This window comes from Typopeltis vanoorti, chromosome 18 (genome assembly GCF_054136105.1).
Source record: "Typopeltis vanoorti isolate ZY-2024b chromosome 18, IOZ_Tvanoo_1.0, whole genome shotgun sequence".
Taxonomy (NCBI): domain Eukaryota; kingdom Metazoa; phylum Arthropoda; class Arachnida; order Uropygi; family Thelyphonidae; genus Typopeltis; species Typopeltis vanoorti.
Genome location: NC_143566.1, coordinates 67,027,685 through 67,049,104, shown reverse-complemented (window position 1 = coordinate 67,049,104; position 21,420 = coordinate 67,027,685). Strand labels below are relative to the sequence as shown.

General features: G+C 34.4%; 1 protein-coding gene across 1 annotated transcript in view; it reads left to right on the top strand.

Annotated features, from left to right (window-relative positions):
• Positions 1–21,420, top strand: part of Dph5 (diphthine methyl ester synthase) — a 69,951-nt gene that overhangs the window by 6,869 nt on the left and 41,662 nt on the right. The window contains exon 3 of the mRNA XM_090408425.1: positions 11,234–11,297. Within this exon, the coding sequence (XP_090264551.1) occupies positions 11,234–11,297 (64 nt within the window). The remainder of the gene's footprint in view (positions 1–11,233; positions 11,298–21,420) is intronic.

The following is a 21,420-nucleotide window of genomic DNA, read 5'->3' as shown; positions in this document are numbered from 1 at the left end:
AGCCTTTAAAGGAATGCAGAGAACCGACCAGGGCTTCTGACCTAATGTGCAATCCTCACCTTCTTGTGGGTTTACCATGTTAGGTATCTACCTAGATACTGAATGAACAAGGATGGGCTGGCAATTTGGGATTTAGCTGACCAAATTGTATTCTTATTGGCTTAAATCAAAATATGCAATGATAGTACAACATGACAGAATTTCATGATGGCTGGGACGTCGCTCGTTTAAACAAGGCCCCCCCATTCTTTTCGCCAGAAAACCAGGGCAAACAGCGAAAAGTCAGCTACTGGAACAGATCCTAAAACACAACCCCAACTCAAAATCACCAGAGTTTTGGAAGGTAATCTCACTAGACATTGTAATGCCATAGGATATAAGTCTGAGATTGGGTAGCAGCAGGATGATCTGTAGAAAAAGAAAGGTGGACAAGGTTGGAGGGCCAAAAGAAGAGCTCACATCAGCTGTGTATTTAGAGGAAGAGCTGGTTAAGAAAAAGCCCAGGGTATTTGGGAGAATGATGAGGATTATCTGGTATTCTCACATTGTGGACGATATCTTTGCAATCTGGTTCTTCTTTAAACTACTTTAATTTCTAAATAAAATTAACTCCTTATATACTTGCATCAAGTTCACTATTGGTAATATTGAACTTTCTGTTTACAGGATGTCATCCTTGACAGGCAGATATATCAACATAAGAAGCCTGAATAGCAAAGAAATGGAGCTAGCTGAAGAATTAGATAAGTACCAGATCAACATAATAGGGATGACTGAAACTAAAAAGACAAAAACTGGTGAGATCTTTCTGAGCAATAAATACAAAATGTTATATTCAGGCAATAACAATCAAGGAAAAGAAGTAGTAGCCATAGTATTCAACACTAAATACAAGGCTAATCTTCTTGAATGGCAAGCAGTCTCAAGTAGAACGATGTGGGCAAATATCAGAATGGAGCACTGGACAATGACATTTATTGTGCCTATGGTCCCACAGAAAGTTCTATTATGATAGAAGTGGAAGAATTTTTTGAGGCTTTAGAGAAAGCCACTGACACAATGAATCCATACCCATTTACTCCAATTTATGCAGCAGAGTTCTGTGTGGAATTCTGTCATTTGCTTTTGCAAAGTCCAGCAGTATCACTTTTTCTACTTGAAGTAGAAAAAGCTATCAAAAGCCTGAAATGTTAAAAGGCAGCAGGAGTAGATGATATTCAACTAGAAATACTCAAGTATGGAGGTATAAAAATCTTACAGTGGCTGCACTACATAGCGCAGAAGGCCTGGACAGAGGGACGAATTCCAGATTGGAGCAGAGCTCTCATAGTACCCATATATAAAAAAGGGAAATAAAACTGAATGTGAGAATTACAGAGGTATTTCTCTACTGAGTGTTCCTGGTAAGATATATGCAGGTATACAGAAAGGGTTGAGAAGGATTGTGGAAGAGAAGCTTTCTGAAGAACAAGCTGGATTCAGACCAAATAGAGGCTGTCAGGATCAGATTTTCACTTTACAACAAGTTTGAGAAATCATGGGAATATAATAAAAATCTGTATTTAAGTTTTGTAGATCTGGAAAAAGCATATGACAATGTGCCAAGAGAGAAGCTATTCAAAACGCTATAGTTATATTGTGTCAATGGGGCATTATATCAAGCAATACTTGGTCTTTATTTGAATTGTAAGCAGCAGTTAGTAGTTGTAAGTTGTAAGTCAGCAGTTAGAATTGAAAGAAATACAGGAAGATGGTTTAATGTTAATTCTAGTGTCAGACAAGGATGTACATTATCCCCTCTGTTATTCATTATATATATCTATATAGATCTATATGGATCACATTATGAAGGAAAGTGATATTAAACTTGATATCAAAATTGGAGATGTTAATGTCAGCTCTTTGCTTCATGCATATGATGTTATACTTCTAAATCAATCTGCTACAAGTCTGCAAGATTCCCTGACTAAATTGAATACCTGTTGTAATAGATATGGTATGAACGTCAGCATTAAAATGACAAAGACAATGAAAATAGGCAGAAACATTGAAAATATCAATTGCATTGTGAATGGAGAACCTATAGAACAAATAAAACATTTCAGCTAGGCACAATTTTTAGTGTAGATCAGTGGTCACCAAAGGGGTCGATATAACATTGTTAGGGGTCGATTGGGGGTCGACAGAAAAATATAAGACATCATTGTATGGGTAATATTTAATTCGGTTAACTTGGATTACCTCCATTACAAAAGACATGGAGGTAATGACAGCGCAATTAAGAGTGAATCGTGGGATCAGTACCTCCATCTTACAGGTCCATGAATAAGACCTGTAAGATGGAGTAAGGTCATGAAAATAGTTACTGAGGCCAATCAAGTAGGCCAAAATGATGTATTTACCAATAAACGGATGTTAGTGGTTCCTGCCAGCTGGTGCAGTGGGAGCGAGATTGCAACACGTGCGTGGTTATTATTTACTGATACTTACAAGTATTTTATCCCAGTCTCATTTTTGCGCATCAACATACAAGTGAGCGCTAATGTTCTAAAATTCATCAACATACATATTATAATTCAATCGTTATTCATTCACGAACTAAACTTCTTTATGTTGAAGAGTTGAGCAGCGCTGGTAGTAATACCAGTGATATTAATACCAGTAGTTGATTAATATCACTAGTAATATCAGTGATATTACTAGTGATAGTAGTAGTAATAATAACATATACTATATTATACATACAATAAACACTGTAATTATAAAATAAACAATCTAAAAACTCGCATAAGCGTCTTTTTTTTGCTTGTCCTATTATAATTATGTAATAGTAAAATAGAGGGGGTCAATAAAAAGTCAAGAAACTCTTCAAGGGGTCGATGGGCAAATAACTTTGGCGACCCCTGGTGTAGATGGTAAATTAAATATGCAAATAGACAACCGAATCAACAAAGATGGTTATGGTAGGAAGTCCAATGAATACATTTATATGGAATAAGAGAGAAATTAGTCAAAACATTAAATTACCATATACAAGGGTTTCAAACTGATTTTAACTTATGGATCTGAGAGCTGGGTCAGAAGTAAACCACTTGACCAAAGACTAGAGACCACAGTTATGAAAGTCCTGAGAAAGATTAGGGGCATGAACAGATGGCATCAATGGCAATATCACATTAAAAACAAGGATATCAGGAAAGAACTTGACATTGTCAGCATCCAGGAATGCATTAGCAGAGTTAATCTCAGTTGGTACTGTAAAATCTACTTCTTCTTTCACTCTCATTCCCATATCTTAAACAGAGTGGGAGAGAAAAGATTAGCAAAACAGGTTTTCTCTGCCAGTTTGGCAGGAAAAAGACCCAGAGGAAGATCAACATATAGGTGGATTGATTGAAAAGTACCTTAGAAGATAGAAGTATGAAATCAGATAATGTTGGAGTCTTGACAGGTTACAGACTGATTTGGAGGAAAATTGTAGATAGGAAGTTAGAAATGATGCAAATTTTTCATGTAGTACTATCATAACTTGTTAACCCCGTAAGTGTACATGTCAGGAATTTGATGATGACGAGAATGGTATTGTATAAGAGCTCAAAACTTGAATTTTTCTGATGTCTGAAAGATATTTGGTGTGATTTAAAATCCTTCATATAACATTATTGCTCCATGTTCTTCAATGATTATGATATTAGATTTTGTATTTACATATTATTTTCAAATACACACACACATAGGATACACAGGTTTCAAATACACACATAGACAACCAAAGGTTGGTCGATTGGTAGATCCTCTGCTACTAATGGCTCATGAAAAAAGTTAAGCAAGTTTGAGCGCAGTTAGTAGTCGGAAGGGGTTCAATCATTCGATGCTGTTGGTACACTCTCCCTTGATGAGTCTTTGAACTCACTGGAGAGGTCACATAATAATAATAATAGGTTTTCAGTTTTGTGTTAAGGCTTTAATGGAGTGAAACAGCACAAAGAAAAAATTAAACAATTTTAATGGTTCCAGTATTTAATTTCTATAAACTGAGACAACATCTATGATACAAAATGAGAGTTGTAATGACCTACATAAGTAATAGAAAAAAAATATATATATAAGATATTAATCTAAGTCTCAAGTCCTATGAGAGGTGACTTCTTTTGGCACTAATAGGCAGCCTTGCCTGCTGAGGAGAAAGTCAAAGAATTACTGTTTTCCTTATGGTAGTGTGAAATACTTCAAGATTTGGAAAATGGCAATTCTTAGATCTCCAAGCCAACAGTCATTGCTACCTACCAGTGTCCACAGAGGATGCTTCTGTTTGGACTTTAGAATTATAGTCTAATATCTTCCCTTTATTTATTTTATTTATTTTGTTTTGGATGTGTTATTTGTCTGCATCATTGCAATTCTCATATTTATTTCAGATGATGTTTCTGTGATGGAAATGAAATACTGAAACTATTAAGCCCATGTTTCTTTCTTTATTTATTCTGTTTTCACTCCATTAATCTTCACATGAGTTTCAACTACTACCTAAGCCTAAATACAAGGTTTTCAGTTTTTGGAGTAAGATATGGGAATGGTAGTGACAGAAGAAGCAAATTTTTCCATCATCCTCAAATCACTAACTAGGCTGATCTGTTGTGCTTGTTATTGGTTTTAATTAGATCAACTATTTAGATTTACATGCTGAGTTGAACTCATAGTAAACTTTGGTGTAATAAATACAGCACATTTAAATAATTAAACATGTTTAATCAGTCAGTCATATATTTTATCTGAGTCACTGAGATATTATCAGGAAAACAATATTAAAATTGCAAAAACATGCACAAAACTGCACAAAACAGTAAGTGGAAAAGAGGAGACTGAAATTAAATCAACTGCTGATTCTAAACAGTTCTTCAAATTTGTATTTGTTGCAGTGAAGCATAGTAGTTTTCTTCCATTTGATTCTCTGCAAGGTATCCAAGGCATGGCCAGCTCGACCTGACTGACCATACTTATGCAGCAAATGTATTTATGTTCTTCTAGGCAGATGTTAGCAGATCTTCCAATTTGACCATAATATGATAAGTTGTAGGGACAAAGAACTTTCTGAACACTTGGAAACAGAGGGGTGGTAGCAAATCCTTGGGAGAGCAGATGAGGGTAGCCAACTTCAGTGAAGTTCAAATGCGGTGCAGAGATTGTACTTTTTAGATTTCTGGCTATTTTTTCCAAGTTGCCCCATATATAAGGAACAGTGATAGCATTACTGGTGTCTACATGTTCAGAGGGATGTGAGAAACAATTAATTTGTTGATCTTTTTAGCATTGTAACCATTGAACAAGAAAATGGCAAATAAAGGAAGAGTTCAACTGTAAGTTCAGCCTGGGTAGAACAGAGATTGGGGGCTCTATTAACAAGGGTTTTGACAATACCATATTGTTGAGAGGGAAGATAATGGGAAAGTCTGTGTATCTGTCTACCTGTGTGGGTGGTTCTTCACAGTGGCAGCACCCTTTCTTTCTCAGTTTACTTGATGTGAAGTCAACTATTTCTGTCTACAAGCATCCTAGTTATGAACATAGTTCACATGTAAACGTTTGTTGCTCATGCATGGATAAAATAATAATGATAATAATAATATAATTTTTTTCTCTCCCTGTGTAGATGGGGGAACTTGCTACAGTGAATCATAGTATTATTTCTGCCTCCGTGTTGTTATTAGATTCATTCTGAGAGGTACTGTCATTCTGCACAGCAACAGCCTCTAATGTTTGTGGGGCTTAGGGCAAGCATACAAATGGAGCCCACGTTCCATATGTCTAAATATTTGAAAGTTATTAATCAAGTTAACAAACTTCAATAAATGTTTATCCTTCTACCTTGTAAAACATACCTTCATATCAACAAATTTGAAAAAATATCACTCGGTGATTTTTTTTAAAAAATTTTTTGGATTTTTTTTTTGGACAGGAGGGGCAGCATGCAGCCATGACCCTGTTTTTTTCAGTTTGGTTCTGTGATGGTTTGGGGAGCCTTCTCGTGTGATACATTAGGTCCCTTAGTGTGTCTGGAGAGGTCATTAAATGCTGTAAGCTACCAGAATGTGCTAGCTGATCACCTATACATGAAAGTGTGAGGTGATCAGCTTCAGCCAATGGTCTTTGGTTGGAAGTTTTTCCCCACTTGGTTAGACTATAAATTATATATTTAGTTTAATCCTTTATCCAAGTGTAAGCAAACAAAGTTTGCGCCTGAAGTATCTTCAGGACTGGGGCAACTCGTGGCAAAGGTGGACTAAGTTCTCATCACTTTCCTTAGTATCCCATAATGCAAAGCATATCTCCTTGCAGATATGTATAATACTATGCATTATGGGAAGGGTCATGATGAGGTCTCTTCAGTGGAAGCCAGACCCGGAGGTGATACCATGGTTGAAGCAATGCAGAACTCATATTTCCATATACCAGTTGCCAAAAGGTGTCACACCTTATTATTAAATTACTCTGGATTAGAGAAAGACGTTGGAAGTTTTTTTTCCACTTGGTTAGACCCTAAATTATATATTTAGTTTAATCCTTTATCTAGGTGTAAGCAAACAGAGTTTGTGCCTGAAGTATCTTCAAGACCGGGACAACTAGTGGCAAAGGTGGACTAAGTTTTCATCACTTTCCTTAGAAGAGACCTCAATAAAGGTCAAAACTGGTCTGGGTAGTGACTCTTCCTATAATGCATAGCATTATACATTTCTGCAAGGAGATGTGCTTTGCATTATGGGATACTAAGGAAAGTGATGGGAACTTAGTCCACCTTTGCCATGAATTTCCCCAGTCTCAGAAGCAAATTTTGTTTGCTTACACTTGGATAAAGGATTAAACTAAATATATAATTTTCAGCCAATGGTCTGTTTCAGCAGGACAATGCACTGCCAGGCTGCAATTACCCAGGCATGGCTTGAGGAACACTCATCTCAGTTTGGGACCATCCAGTAGCCCCCAAGGTTCACTGAATCCAATCTAATCTCTCTCTCTCTGGGATGCCATAGAGCCAGACAACAGATCCATGTATCTGGGACTGACATCTAAGGCACAGTTGTGGACAATGCTGCAACAGGCATGGCTAAAATTACTTCCAGCAACCCTTAGGTATCTGGTGGAGTCAGTGCCTCAGAGAGTACAGGCTATTATTCGCACTAAAGGAGGATTGACATGCTATTAGGTAGATATCTCTGTTTTGTCCATTGAGTGTATGTAAAGCTATGGTTTTTATGGTGAAATATTGAAGATGACTGAATTTTATTATTTCACATTTGAGTGTTCTGTTGATGGGATGATAATGCTTAGCTGAGTAATAAAATAAAGTCATACATAATTCATAAATTATTGTATATTTATTCCGTAAGATTTATTCTTTTTGTCTTCATTTCAGCAAAATCACTAATTACGTTATTATAGTTAGGAATGTGCTGAATATTTGGTTTTTCTTTGGTATTTAAAATGTTTTTCAGATATTCAGCTTTGACTGAAGCAGAAAAACTCTTGCTTTTCTGCTTTGCAAATGCAACAAATCAGGGGAAACCTTCCCTTGTCATGAGCTACCACATAAACAAAAGCTTGTTGAGGCACTTTTGCTGTAGGCACTTTCTTAGTGTTTTTATTTGTTTATATTATTCAATCTTAAAAGTTGTCTATATTATGGAGTATTAAAATTTGTCCTAAAATATTGTAAAAGAATACAGTTTTGGTTATGAAATGATAAAAAAGCAATATCTGAAAGTTTTATAATTTATGTGAGGATGCAAAATGTAAAATAAGCAAACAACTGTATTCAGAGGCTAGTATGCATATTTTGCAAGAGGAAAAAAATCCAGCTCTCTGTGAGACCAGCTGATTCACTCTGTGTTGAAAAAACCAGTATAAAAGTTTCTTGTGTCATGATTGAGTTATGAAAAGAGTAATATATCCATTTTACCATTTTGTTAGGCCCTAAGATGTAGATTTTATGTCGACTCTTCATCCTATTTGATCAGAAGTAAGTCAGCTTCATTTATGTGCACCTTACTTATGTTATAAGGAACTTTTATATTAGCATGTCCCTTAGTTAATGCTGCTTTTATTGAGCGAAGGATAGGATTCGACTTTTTGAGCAGAAATGATTTTCTCTTTATCCCACATTACACTTGGATGAATTTCATTGAGACTCGAAACCTCCTCTTCAGTTTGCTGTTGAATAATTCCATGCATTGTATCTTTGTTTACCTGGATCTTGTTGGTATGGATTTTGTTCTTAGTAGGAATCCTGAGGTCTTCCTTCCTTGTAAGTGAAAAATTTCCTTTTCTCTTATTCCAGCAGTCTCTTGCATATTGAGTTTGATAGCAGTTGTTGAATCTGCAAGTTAAGCTTTTGTATACCAAGCTGGTTTTGATGTTTGTAAATGGTACATATTTTTTTATTGTATGATCATGAATGTTGATGGAGTGGATGGGAAAGCTATTGTTGTGTGGATATCATCGATATCAACAGTTTGAGTAAGTGATAGTAGGTATATCCATTAGCTGGTGAAGAGCTTTCTGGTGCGTGATGCCATCTGGTTCATTCTCATGTACGGGGCCTCCAGTAAGCAAAGTGGTGATCTCTGGGTGAAAATATTCACCCTGCATCATAAAAACATTCGTAAACATGTATTTCAATGGTATTAGAAATCACAATCTATTGTGTTGGAGTGAAGAAATGCTATCCACTTTACTAACAAGTCTAGCAGCAATTACAGTTGAATCATCAATAATGTGATTGGATGACTTTATTCAGAGAAATTAAACACCAAATCAAAATTGTCTACAAGTTAGTACAGTATGCATCCCATTCATATACTTACTTGCAGACATAAAAATTCATGTTACAAAAGAATTTTATGTTGAATGCTGATGCATTTTTCTTTCCTTGATATGGTGAATAGCAGAAATAAAAGAGGTAGAAAGTTTTACCACTGGGTTATAAAGTATATTGTAATTGACAAAAAATGATATTCTTGTTTTAATCCTTTACCCCAGAGTAAACAAACAAGCTTTGTGCATGATGTATCATCACGTCTAGTCTACTTGTACATACAGGCTGTTAACTTCACGTCAGTTACCTTGGTATAATTTCTTGCGAATTATAATATAGACATGAAAGAGAAATGTTGCCACAATAGGAAGAGTGGCTTTACCTGTTAAGAGTGACTGCCTAAAATCAGTTGCTCTGAAAACAGTTCATTTGGACCAAGTTACTGTTCTTTGTATTTTTATAAGAAAATTAATGGTCATGATAGTTGCACCAGTGGTGATCCACTGTGGATTTGTGTTGTCCACTATTGAAATATAGCAGTATAAAACAAAAATTGATAAATAACACACACAATAAATAAATTAGATCAATCTTAGACTATGCTTTTCACATCTGGTATGGTACATCAGAAACCTCTGTCAGAATGCTAGTTACATACAGAAGAGAACTGTGTGCTTAATAGATAACTCCTCCTTCCCCTCACTTCCAGTTACTTTCCAAAAATGCTTTGTTTCTGCATTTTGTCTTTTCTGTAGGTATTTCCAAGGACACTGCTCCACTGAATCATTCCTTCACTTCTCATCATCCCTTCTCATCCTCTTCCATAAAGAATATGCCCCTTTCATCTGGAATAATCTTCCTCATACCATTTCCCTTACTAACTAATGCAACCTCCAAAGCTTCAAGAAACACATTAAGAATTTGGCTCTCTGATCACCTACACATGACATAAAAAAAAAAAAAAAACTGGATGATTTCGTAAAAACGATTGAAGGTAACTCATTTTTACTCTAATTATTAATTTTTCAAGATTTAAGAATAGTTTTGAAGCAGTCTCCTTATTTATTTCACTAAAACCAAAAATCAAATTTTATTTATCTAAATGATGAATGACATATCTATATGTTGTCATAAAATAAATAAATAAATAAAAAATAATAATAATAAAACTAATGTTGCACTTCAGTACAGTTGATATTGACTACTCTTTGCTAGAAAGGACTTTGGTTTGAATCCCATCTAGGAGGTGAAGAATCTTTATAGAGATTCAACTGAAAATGAATTAGCTGGTCTCTTATGGAGGTAGCAGGGTTTTCCCTCCAATGTTATGTTTTTCATCCCATAAAACATATGAACCAGCACCTGTGAAAGACAATATGGGTAGTTGCCCTATCATGATAATAAGGAGGCTTATATGAAATCAAGTTTCTTGACCGTGACAAGCCATTGATCTTAACATATTAGGAAGAAGCCCTGATTAAAGAGTTAAATTCCTTTAATTTAAAAAAAAAAGTATGTCTATTTGAAATATAATGGATTAAACTTTTTCTTAAGCCATCAAATCAGTTGATCAAGTAAAGCACCAGTGAAAACAGAAATGATAATCCACAAGAGATTGGAAACTGACTCTGTAAGCAGGGCTCGACAAATTATGCAAAGTCCTATTCCCAAGAAAACATGTTCTTGCCCAAGATCCCCCCCCCCCCTTTATAACAAAATGCCTCAATAAGTCAGTAGGAGTTCTGTGTGATTTGCAATGCTATATCGTTGTTTGGAGACTATTCCATTGTGTGAAAAACATTCAAAGAAGAAGTCAATATAAATAATAAGAAAAGGAAGAATGATAAAAACATTTTTGTGTGTGGGGGTATAATTTATTATGTTACTTTTTGTTACTAGAATTGCCCTTTATATGACACACATAAAGGTGTCACTTCTGTGTTTTCTTCAAGTTACAAAAATTTGTTTAGAATGTTATTTTATTATTCAATAAAAAAAAATATTCTGTTTTGTCTATAGTTCGTAGCATCTACTTGCTACGGGCGAGAGGGTGAGCATATTTGTTGAGACTTGTCTTCAGGCAGATAATCTCAAGAAGGAAAATCTCTTCTTGAGATTATCCTCCACCAAGCCACATCATATCCCCAATAAATGAGTTAAAATTGCACCCTGAAAAAGAATCATTCAGTATGAGGATATCTGTTTATTATTTACCTTCTCAATGACAACAGCTGTATTTTAGGGGATTACATCAGGACATTCATAAAAATGTTATTAATGTTAAGTGTTGTCTGTTGCATGTAAAATAACATTTTTGAGTATTTTGCTCATTTATGTATCAAACAGACTTTTAACATAAATAAGAATAAATATAACAAGTTTTGTTCTTAGGAAATTACATATCTATTTACTTATGTTTATTAGATGACATAATGGAAGAAGCACAAACAAAAGATATTGCATTCCTTGTTGTGGGAGATCCATTTGGGTTAGTAAATATGCAGAATAATAAATTTCCCAGCAATAATCACTGTAATAAATATAATTAAATAAATATAAACTGCAGTTTTATATTTTTTTTTCTGTACATAGTAATATATATTTAAATGTCAAAGTCACCAAAAGAATTTAAAATCTAGGCTTTTTATTGTTAGCTTAGTTGTTTATTTGTAAATTAAAGTGCCATAATTTAGCAGCACAATGTTTTTTTGGCATGTTACTTGGTTGAAAAGACGTGTAGTTCCATTGTATAATAGGTATAAAGATATAAATTTTAAGGGCTTTTCAACTAAAGCTGAGTAGATCTGTCTGATATTTAGTGGTTGCAACATGGAATTTTGCTTCCAAGCAAAGTAATTTAAAATAATTAAATATGGTAATAATTTATATATAATCGTGCAATACTTTTTAAGGTCAGTAACAAGTTACATCCTGACCTTTAAAAGTAAACAAAATACAAAGTATTGCATTATTAGATTTTAAAATAATTAAAAATCATCACTTAGTCAAAATCTATCAATTTGAACAACATTATGAAATTGAAGTTCATTAAAAAGGCTCTTCATTATTAGTTGTTTATTTTTATTTTATTTTTTTATTTTTTAAATCATGCAGCGCTGTTCCTCACAAGTACAACTCATTTTTATGATTGCTTTCATACTATAAACACATCGACTATAAGTTGTTAGAAATGCTTGACTCGTTTTATTTCTGACTCAAAATTATTTAGATTTGAGAACCTTGTGAACTATGGAGCTGAAATGTTTGGCTGGGAGATTATTTGGTTTCTCTTAGCTATAGAATATAACTTCTAATATTTTGACTAATTTTCACCAGGTGGAGATTAATCCAGTCCAATCAATTCAAAATCACCTCATTTGCTCAACAATATCTTGCTAGCAAACTTTACTGATATCAGACATTGTAGTTTTATAATATAGAGAGATGGGTAAAATAAAACAAAAATCAGTTATATTTATATACTCTGGAATACCAGAAATCATGGATTCCCACTAGTTGCTGAGAAATAGATGTGAATGGGTGAACTGTGCAAACATGCGAATTCTATGGCCAGGAAAGGAGACCAGAGGGACTCATGGAACTTATACATGCAAAACAATGAGTACAGTAAGAGTAAGTAGCATTTCAAAGGGAGAATGATTGTCAGGTGTAATTTGGAGAAAATGTTTGCATATACAGTGAGGCCTCAACTTAAACAGATTTGAGTTAGTCAGATCCATTGATAAACAATTTGCAGTACTTTGACTTACAACTAGCCATTGCTAGCTGTAAGTCAAATAAGCCATCTATCAATTGCCACTTTAAACATAATAGATGTCTTTCCTAATGTTACTAGCTGACACACAGTTGATAATGTCATTACCATTCTGTTTGTTTCTACCTTGAGCATAAGTTGTCTTTTTAGTGAACCTATGTTGTACTTCTTGTAAACAAAATATAATATATATCTGAGAAATATAAAATTGATGAAAATATATTTATTCACAGTGATGAGAGGTGCATTATAACTATGGAGACTAAATAGAAATTATTAAGCAATGTATAAAAGGTAATATCTTTGTAGACATTGGGCAAGTGAGTGGAGTTATCACTTGAATGTTGTAAAATCTTGAAATTTGGTAGGAAAGGATGGGATGCACAGTATACAATTAATGGGAAAATCATGAAGGAGGTCAGAGATCTTGGAGTGATGAACACAGACTAAGTGTAAGGATCACATTGCTAAACTTGTGAGAACATAACAACAGATTATGGCAATAATGAGGAGGAGGACCTTGATATGCAGAAGCAAAAAGGTTATGGTTCCCTTGTTTAAGGCCTTGATCAGATTGCATATGGACTACTGTGCACAGATTCAGACTCCTAGCTTTTATGTGGATGAGGATATCTTTAGGTTCTAGAGAAGATTCACTAGAACTTTCATTCTTGTATTAAGTCTGTGGAATGTGGGATACGAAGGCAGATTACTGGAATGCAATTTGAGAACCTTGTGAATAGAAGGGGAGGGACTGAGACATAAGTTGGTGAGGAGGTTGTTACCAGATCTGTGTAGAGGAGATTTATCATAGAGTCGAGAGAGATAAGAGTAGAGCAAAAGGCCATTTCTAAAAGGAAGTAAGGAGCAGGTTTTTTGCATGGAGAGTGGTTGATGAGTGGAATTCATTGTGTCAGTATGGAGAGTGCAGAACTGTGAATGGGTTTAAGGCATGTTCAGTGGTCTTTTTTGCATGAGAGTATGGACTTCCCTATGGCATGGTCTTTTGCTCCTTGGTAGTCTGATGTTAATAACAATAATAAAAGATAAAGTTTGGATTATGCAGCACATTGACACTGTCAATGCAATCCATGATTGTTTTCAAGAAAGAGCCATATTAATAGGGGAAGAAAAAGAGGAAAAATTATTGATATGATTTGAAGATATGCAACAGAGTTCTGATAAGTATTATGCTTATACACGAGAAAGCCTCAAGGCCTTTTGAAGAACTGAAGTATAAACGTAGTGAGAATGTTGTCACTGATACATTTATTGCAAGCCACAGATTTCACGGGCATGCTGAACTACATAAAGTGATTAGCGAGGCCGCTAGTGTAGACATCGTGTATTTACGGAGTTCCCAAAACTTGGGTAGAAATCATCAAAAATGAAAATTACCTACCACATGCTTTTAATGTGAATGAGACTTGTAATTTTTGGAGAAAATGCCAGATCATTCTTACATACAAGAAGAAAAGATATTTGAAATAACAGATTGATGGTTTTTGGTGGAAATGCTGCTGAAGGCTGCAAAATAAAGCCATTCTTGTTTATAAAAAAAGAAAGGTTTTTTCTGTAATGTAAAATTTAATATTTCAAAGATGTCACTACCTATTGTATGGAAATCCAATAAAAAAACATGGGTGCCCCAAGAAATTTTTCACCACTAGTTTCTCCATCATTATGTGCATGAGATTGAAAAATATTGCAAGGAAAATGGCCTACCACTACCTTTAGGATATTATTGTTGCTGATGGATGATGCATCTGATCATCCATTAGCTGTGTGTGACTGTGATGAAAGCATGAAAGTAATATTAAAGATGCCAAGAAATTCTTGTTTAATCCTTTTTATCTAAGGGTAAGCAAAGAAAGTTTGTAAGTGAAGTATCTTCATGACTAGGCTTCATGATATAGAGATTAATGATGTCACATTAATTGCCTTAGTTACCCATAGGTTTGGGTAGTGTCTCTTCCCATAATGAATAGTATTATACACACCCAAAAGGTGTATGCTTTTCATTACCGTATACTAAGGCAATTAATAATGTGAAGTTATTAGCTTCTATACAAGTAGCCTAGTTGTGAAGAAACTTCAGATGCAAACCATTTGTTTGTGATTGGATAAAGTATTAAACAAATATATTTTTTGTTGTCTTTAATTAAATTTATAACTAAGTGAAAAAATTTTCAACAACTTGCTCTAATCCATAGTTGGCGAACCTATGGTGCGCGTGCCAGAGGTGGCACGTCCGAGAATTTTGCTGGCACGTCAATGATTTACAGGTGATATCTTTTGTGCTTATAAATTATTCAACTTTTTTTAATTGTTACAATATGTACAAGTTAAATTTTGTTTTACACCAGAGAGCAACTATGAAGATGTGCATATGATTGGTGCAGTATTAACAAAAGGTCATGTGACGCAAAGATAAAGGCAACCTAGCTGATTCTCTTCAACCGAATTCCATAACATGTGAAACTGTCATAACACCATTCACTATATATTTCTTAGTTTTAACACATTCATGACGGGGTGTATTTTATTGTTCTGACGGCACTTCTCTTTATCGGTGGGCTCAACTCACACAAAGTTTCAACCTTTGGTTGAATTTTATTGCTGCTTGTTTGCGTTTGAGCTGGCACAGGAACTCATACATGCATTATATAGCATATTTCAATTCGTGGTAGAATTTTATTTGAAGTTAGCTTTTGTGATCTGTCATAATGACATCAAAAATTTCAAATGCAATCAAACAAACACTTATTTTATGTAATTAAAAAATTGGATAAGAGTTTTTAGTTAGATACTGTGTTTCCTCTGGTGCAACCTATGGTTTTGCTTGGGTCTATGCAGCATAGTTTCTGTGAGAGGGGGACACGTGATTCATTAGTTAGCACCATTTTTATTCCAACTGTCTCTAATTGCACTATTTATTGAGAAATATATTACACAGACTGCAAAAGCCTCTGTACCTTAATGGGATACAATAAAACTACTTGTTTTTCTTGTATCTGCAGTATAATGGCTGTTGGGGAGGGCGTATTAGTAACTGCAGGGAGCGAGTTACTATCGCCTCGACGTGAACATGTTTAAACATTTTTCGTGTGCGAGGCATATGCAACATTTTTTAATGTCTTTTTTTCGTAAAGTAAAATCAGGGGTGCCAGTTATTCGCGAGGGCAAGTTATTTTCAAGTAAATATGATAAGCGTTTCGCCGACAAGTTGACATCCTTCTGCTGCTTTCCTTGCTCAGCTAACTTCGATGGTGAGTTACAATACATAAATATTTTTCTCACTACTGTTTTTTTTTCAAACCAACATAATGAAAATCAATTGAATAATACAGTAATCAATTTTACACTGAATAACATTATAAATTTATATATAAATAAATATTATAAATAAAATAAAATATTATTTATAAAATATTATAAATATATTATAAATTTATAAATAAATAAATTAAGTTAGATTAATTTTCTATTAATTTTTCCCCTATTAAAATTGATTGGTAAATTTTTGGCATGCACACATAAAAAGGTTCTTCACCACTGCTCTAATCCATAGTATTTTAATAATAACATGTGACACCTTTTTCACTACTTTTATATCAGATATATACTGCTTGTAAAGAAGTCAACAGATACCATAGCATGAGAAGCAAACAGCCATTGCTCCTATCTTAATAAGATGTAGGACTTTCTTTCACTGTGATGGCTGCAGCAATCCTAAGGGTTGTAGCAATCCTACATTAATATATGATAACGATCAATAGGAATTTTGAACCATTTTTCTTGTAGGCATGTAAGGAGATGCTGGACTGTTGTGGGGAAGACATCCCTTCACCTCATCTGACACTCCAATTCTTTCCACAGATGTTCTTCAGTTGAAGAACTGTGGAAGCCGGTCAAGTGTGGTGACATTCATGTTCACAAACCATGCAGTTTCAGCAGCAGTCTTATGACACAGTTCGTTGTCTTGTTGAAAGAGACAACAATCAGTTCTGCAGAAATGCCACAAAATAGGAAACATTGCATTGTCCAGAATGTTCAGATACCTCTCAGAGTTCAATGTTTGTGGCACCACATAGGTCTGAGGACAAACCAGGAAAAACAGGACCATACTATCATACCACCACGACCACCTCCGAATTTCATGATTGGGGTTACACACTTTGATAGATATGTACTGGGAATCTACCCACCCGCAAATCTGCTCAGTAGAAGAGGGTGTAGCATAATTCGTTGCTCCTCCATAACACAGCTTTTCAGGCTTCTGTGCCTCACTGTACATTCTTTTTGCACCACTGAAGATGCTGCATGTTGGTTTGGGTAATGTGAGGCTTGCATATTGCAGTCCTACCGTGGAAATCCTTGTCAGTTTTCCTTTTGAAAAATTGTTGAAGTTAATAAATAGTTAATTATATGAGACAGTGCAGGGAAAGCATTTAAAAAAATACCTAATGATGCAATATCAGAATATGTCTCAAGAGTTCAGAGAATAAATAGGATAGGAGTGAAATGGATGTGTAATCTTATTAAGCAAGAGATTTATAAGAAAAGGCTGGAATGAAATATAAGGAATGGTATTCCTTCCACATTTTCTTATGTGCATAAGGATGATGTCTGCTATGAAAATTGTAAGCAGCAGACCAGAGAAGTGTTGTACAGAAAGTTGATTATATAAAAATAATAAATAAAAATTGTCTCTGAAAGCTAAAGACAACTCCAAAGAATTTTATTTTTATGTTGTGAGTAAAAGAAAGAATGAGTATGAAAGAAAGCTACTGAATGCAAATGGTGTTGAGGGTGATGGATGCAGAAGAGATTGTTCTGTAAGTGCCCATTTTGCTAAAAGGTATTAACATGGTGTATGCAATATCGTGCTTACTTCTACCTCTTCACTGGACAAAGAAACTGATGTATGAGGAGGAGGTATTAGAACTTTTGCACAAACCGAATAAGAATTTGGTAATAAGGAATATCAGCACAAATGCTAAAAGAGTGTTCAGGTGAGCTGGCCATTCCTTTGACCAGGATATATAATTTGAGTATCAAAACGGGGAAGATTCTGGAGGAGTGAAAAGAATGTATGGTAATCCCATTGCACAAGGGTAGTGCACAGACTGATATATCCAACTAACTATCAAACTATCAGTATTTCTAGAGTGGTGAAAATTTTGGAAAAGTTGGACTCACGTTGAGAAATGGGTTGACAGAGATTCTCTACTTTGCAATAAATAGCATGGGTTTACTAAGAAAAGTTGTTGTGTTTAAGCAACTTACTCGCATTCTATAATAATGTTACCATTGAATTAGACAAGGGGAATGGATACTCTATGATGCTTTTGAATTTTGCTAAGGCTTTTGAGAGAATACACCATGGAAGAATGCTGCATAAATTGGAGAATATGGATTTGGATTATAAAAATATTAGCATGGATTAGACAAAATGGCTGTCTGACAGATGTCAAAAAGTTGTATATGGGTGATGTGAGTCTGCAAGATTTAAGGTAACCAGTGGTATATCATAAGGATCAGTCCTTGGTCTGTTGTTATTCAATCTTACATTAATGATGCTGGGAAGGATTTGACAGGCAACATACAGCTGTTTACTGATGATACAAAGATAGGCAGGGATACAGCTGATATTGTAGTACTTGCAAAATGATTTGAATAAGCTGAAATGGTAGGCATATGAAAATGGCTGCCAGTTCAATGTTAGTAAGTGTAATGTAAGTGTCATGTACGTCAGTGTTATTTGATATCCAGTGTCATATTATGTTGGTTATATTATGGTAGTAAAAAAACTAATCAGGCTAGGAATCTTTAGAGTTTTAGTGGATAGGAAGTTGAAGCTCAAGGGCCATATAGCAAAAAATGCAATACTACTCAGAGGATATTTCAATACCAAAACAAACTTTGACATGTAAAAATAAGGAACACAGTTTGCCTCTTTACAAGATATTGATAAGACCTCACTTGGACTATTGTGCACAGGTCTGGTCTCCTTGTTTCTATGATAATTCTGATACTGTAGAGAGAGAAAGAGAGAGAGAGAGTGTGTGCAAAGGAGAGCATTAAAAATGATATCAGGATTGTGCAGTACTGATTATGAAGACAGATTGAGAATTTTTATACTGCATACACTAGCAAAAAGGAGAAAGAGGAGTGATATGATCAAGACTTACAAACTTCTGAAAGGATCATACAGGATTTCAGTAGATGGAATTCTTTGTTTTTTGGAGGGTGGGTAAGGACGAGGGCATCCTTGGAAGTTGAGAATGAATGCCATCAAGAAAGGGGGGGGAGCTAGATTTTTCTCTCAAAGAGTGGTGTGTGACTGGAATGGATTGCCATTGGATGTTGTGTGTGTGCATGTAGTGAATGAATTCAAGGACAAGTATGACAGCTAGTGTGGGTAGTATGTGGCCTCCAGTGATGAGTCCCTGGAGGTCTCTCTTAATAATAATAATATTATTATACTAAAGATGTTTCCTCTTCATAGAAATATATGTACAAATATTTATACTATTACGTTCAGACACTGTTTTTTGTCATGTTTACTATTTTTATTTTCATAAAAATATATTTTATAGTATTACATTTTGTTATTGTATGGTTTTGCTGCATTTTACAATTTTATTTTAATAAAGTCTTGTTTTTTTGCATGTTTATAGATCTTTATTACTATACATTAGGTTACCTGAAGTTTATAAGCTAAAACAAGATTTACTACTATATAACCCATATCATTAATAAAAATTCTGTAATTATTTCTTCATATATATATATATATATATATATATATGAAGAAATAATTACAGATATATTTCTTTTTACATATGAAAAAGAATAAAAATTCAGGAACTTTTTACCACATGAAGGTGTTTGACTTCTCATCTGATATATTTTAATTTGTTTTTATAGTTGCAGTTTAATAGTAAAGTATTACAGTAGTTAGTTTTACGTGATATTGTTTTGTAAAACTCAAAAATGTATAAGTTTCTTGGCTGACTGAGAAAATCTTCAGTTATTAGTTACAACTTTTACAAAAACTTTAGGAATTTCATTATTATTATGTAATATGTGTATGAATTCCATCTGTCGTTGTTATCAGTAACTTAATAAGTAAGGAAATATGTGGCCACTAGCTCAACTCATGGCCATTTTTGCATTTTTCTCCACTTCTTGAGGATTCAGAGATGTGAGCAGACCGCAAATTCCCATAAATGTTGCCATGAAACATGGAGCACCATATGCAATAGATTTTCACAGAAAAGCTGTAGTTTACAAGTTTTTATTAACAACAGTGAATATCACATTGTAGATAGACATTATCACTGCACAAAGAGCCTAGACCATGAAACGATGGAAATTAATCCTCTGAAGTGACATGTCTCACTATATGCTCTTTGTTCTATTAGATGAGCCTGGGTCCTGAACATGCCATTTTATCCAAGTTTTTTTTTCCTTCCATTGATAATGTTTGGAGGTGGTGTAATGATGTATGTTTGCTTCTTGTGCTATGAATTAGGTCTACTGATCATAAATAAAACTTCTGCACCCAACATTGACATTCTGGATACTTTTATATGTTCTGCATTGTGGTGATTTTATGATATCTTCCCTTAAACTTTCCAACACATTAAGGCCTCAGTTCACAAAGCAATGATTGTAACCATTCATTTTGAAGAGTATAATATTGTAAAATTGCAGTGGCCAGAACAGAGTCCAAGAAAATAGAGAAACCCAATAAAGATCTACAGAAAAGCAAAATTCAGCACAGTTAAGATGCCTCTCTTAATTAGTGGAATATAAAGGAAAGTAAGAGTGGACTATAGTTAGACTCTCATAACACATCAGTTATGACTGCCAAAAGTAGCACAACATGTTTTTGATTGAAAACTATCTTGTATTCTGCAAGTTTAATGTTTTGGGTAATTTCTCTTATCTCACAAAAATTCATTCAACTGGTTCCCCATCATACTAGTTCTGTTATTAGGTACTCTAAGGAGCCCAAGAACTCATTGAGAGAGGGCCATTTTAGTTACTCATACCTAAATGCCTGTCATTCCTCTCTTTTAACACATTCACCAAAGATGCATTCACAACATCTAACATTAGCACACCCTTAGCTAGTTTCGAGGGATATCTTCAAGTTCTGCCTGCACCAGCCATAAGCTACAACATCCTATGTATATTTATACTATAAGTATCCCTTACTACCTTGTCGATTTCTATCATATATCTCCTTTCATCTTTCTATTTCATTCTCTCAATCTATCCTCATTTATGCAGTTTCATGAGAAAGTTATTTTAGTCACCTACCTCTGGATCTTTTCACGATTCCATCTCAATATTTAATTTATTTCTTCAATAAAAATTATATCTAAAATGGCTGAAATATTTTACTTATTCTATAGATTCTCTATTAAGATTGCAGTTGATGTTTTTCATGTTTCTGCTCATTTTCATAGTTTTTAGTTATTTAGGCAGGCACATTTCTTAGTGAAGATGGCAGATAGATAATACAAGTATGAAGGGAAGCCATCTGAATTATTTATATGGAAAAAAAGAAAGCAGCCCAAACAAGTTGGCAGTATTTAGACCAGTGTCAAAGCCAGTTTTAACTTATGTATCTGAAAGTTGGCTTAGATATAAAACAGAGATGAAGGCCATAGATATGAGAGTCCTAAGGAAAATTAGGGAATGAACAGATCACACTTTTGACTAAATCATATTATAATGAAGATAGTTTATTATTATTATTTTCAGGACCTCCATGGAGACACAGCACAGTACTCATTGTGGGAAGTCGGCACTAGTCAAC